Genomic DNA, 2,136 nt, shown 5'->3' with positions numbered 1-2,136 from the left:
GTGTTATGGCTTGTATTTCTTGTGGGTAAATACCAAGTAGAGGAATTGCTGAATCATAAGGTATTTCTAAGGAAAGGCCTCTTAACTTAAGCATGGTGGTGGTGGGTGTGCTGTGGAGTCAATTCTGAAACATAGCAACCCTGCATAGGGTTTCCAAGGCTGTAAATCTTTATGGGAGCAGAAAGCCTCATCTTTCTCCCTTAGAACAGCTGGTAGTTTCTAGCTGCTGACCTTCAGGTTAGCAGCCCAACTCGTAATCATTACGTTCCCACAGCTCTTCTATGAAGTAAGAACTGATAAATCAGGTATAACCTAAATAAAGTCTCTATGCCAGATTTTTATATTTGTAATCTGTCTCTGGTGTCTTTAGGTTCATCTTGGTACCAAACATAAGGCAGTTCAACATCAGGCCCTTGCCCTAAACAGCTCTCGATGCCAAGAACTTGCAAATTACTACTTTGGTTTCAATGGCTGGTCAAAAAGAATCATCAAGGTAAAGCATGTAGCTCTTCGATGATCTCTCTCCTTTTAATGCTGAAATCCTAGACTTGAGAGAAGACTTGAACTGGGTGCCGGGAGGCGTTAAGTATCTGAGCATTGGCCTACCATAGGATCTCTAATTTTAGTGACTTGGATAGTGAGGTCTCATTTTCTCCAGTGTTTGAATGGTATGTAATCAGAAATGCTTGTTTATGTCTAGTAATTCCTTTGTGATTCCTACCTGATTTTGAAGCTATAGGACACTTCAACTATGAGCTGGAGTTTACTTTTTATTTTTCATAATAAAATAAAATGTGTTAATATTTCTCATAAGAAAAGGTTTTGAAATCTCCTTTGATATCTAAGAAGAACCTTTAATGCAAATCCTCACAGCTTCAGGATCTTTCTGACCTGGACGAAAGGGAGAATGAAGATATCATGGCGGCAGCTCAGAAGCAAAATCTGAAGTTCTTCTGTGCCCTAGAGGTGGTGTTGCCAGCCTATGAGTGCAGGAGTCCTGGCATTGGCATAGCCGAGGGGCCTGTGGAGAAACAGGAAGAAGGTCTGTTTCCATGTGGGGATAACTGCGAGGGCAGGAAGGGGGGTTTTCTTTTAAAACTCCTTTCAGATGCATTATCAGGCCTCCCCTTGCTAACCTACCATCTGTATTGTAAAGCAGAGTCTTTGTGCCTTACAGTACAGAGTTTTACCTAATCCCTAGGTAATTATACCTAATAGAAACTTTCACTTTGAATTGTGATCCCTGCAACCTACCAGAAAACTCTAAGCTGAAGGTAAAGCTGTTTTCCAACATTGGATGAAGGACCTTGCTTTATGTTGAAGTAGTCCTTCAATTGGGAGCACTGTTAAGCACTGGACTGCTAACCACAAGGTCAGCAGTTCAAGCTCACCAGTGACTCCAAGGGGAGAGATGCAGCTTTCTTCTCCTGAAAAGATTTATGGCCTCAGAAGCCCTATTCAGAGTCACTGTGAATCAGAACTGACTTGATGGCATTTAACAAAAGCAAGTCCTTCAAATACGCATCTCTCGTAGTGCTCAGTTATCCCAGCAACACCACCATATAAAGCTCTAAATCAGCTTTCATGTATATATGTTCAGTCCTTTGCTTCCTCATGGAAGGTCATGAGTAGAAACAGCGTCAAGTATAGATACTTTGGTTGGCACTGAGTTTTTTCCTAGAATGCATGATACTCAGCCTTAGGGTTTTAAGTGAGCAGAGCTGTTGGTGAGTGGATACTGTTGGTGATACCCAAGGAGACGCCAGATCATCTGCCTTGCCACCAAACTTTTCTGAGTGTGTGGTTCCAGCCTTGAGACACAGGCAGGCAGTAACACTGTTAGAGTGTTCCTTCACCTTGTCAGTTTGAAATCTCTGTGGGATGTGAGATTTGTGGCAAGATCCTGGGCTGTACCTCCCTTTCTAGTGCTTCAGGGACTTCTAAAATAGAGGGGCCAGTAAAATTGTGTCTACCTCCCGGGTATACCTATGACAGAACCTTTCTACCATACCCTGTGTGATGCTTGCCCTTAATCACAGCGATCACCATCTAAGAATAATGGTTATGTTTTGATTGTTTTGAACACATGACATAAAGACGACCATTCAGAAAATAATTCTAAATCCATTTGTTTGG

The 2,136-nt window shown here is 42.0% G+C and overlaps 1 protein-coding gene across 1 annotated transcript in view; it reads left to right on the top strand.

Annotated features, from left to right (window-relative positions):
* Positions 1–2,136, top strand: part of LOC102825907 (RAD52 motif-containing protein 1-like) — a 15,766-nt gene that overhangs the window by 6,023 nt on the left and 7,607 nt on the right. The window contains exons 3-4 of the mRNA XM_006833721.1: positions 371–493; positions 874–1,042. Coding sequence (XP_006833784.1) covers positions 371–493; positions 874–1,042 — 292 coding nt within the window. The remainder of the gene's footprint in view (positions 1–370; positions 494–873; positions 1,043–2,136) is intronic.

The sequence above is a fragment of the Chrysochloris asiatica genome, unplaced genomic scaffold, assembly GCF_000296735.1.
Source record: "Chrysochloris asiatica unplaced genomic scaffold, ChrAsi1.0 scaffold00007, whole genome shotgun sequence".
NCBI lineage: Eukaryota > Metazoa > Chordata > Mammalia > Afrosoricida > Chrysochloridae > Chrysochloris > Chrysochloris asiatica.
The sequence above is the reverse complement of the archived record's forward strand: the minus strand, read 5'-3'. Positions and strand labels throughout refer to the sequence as shown.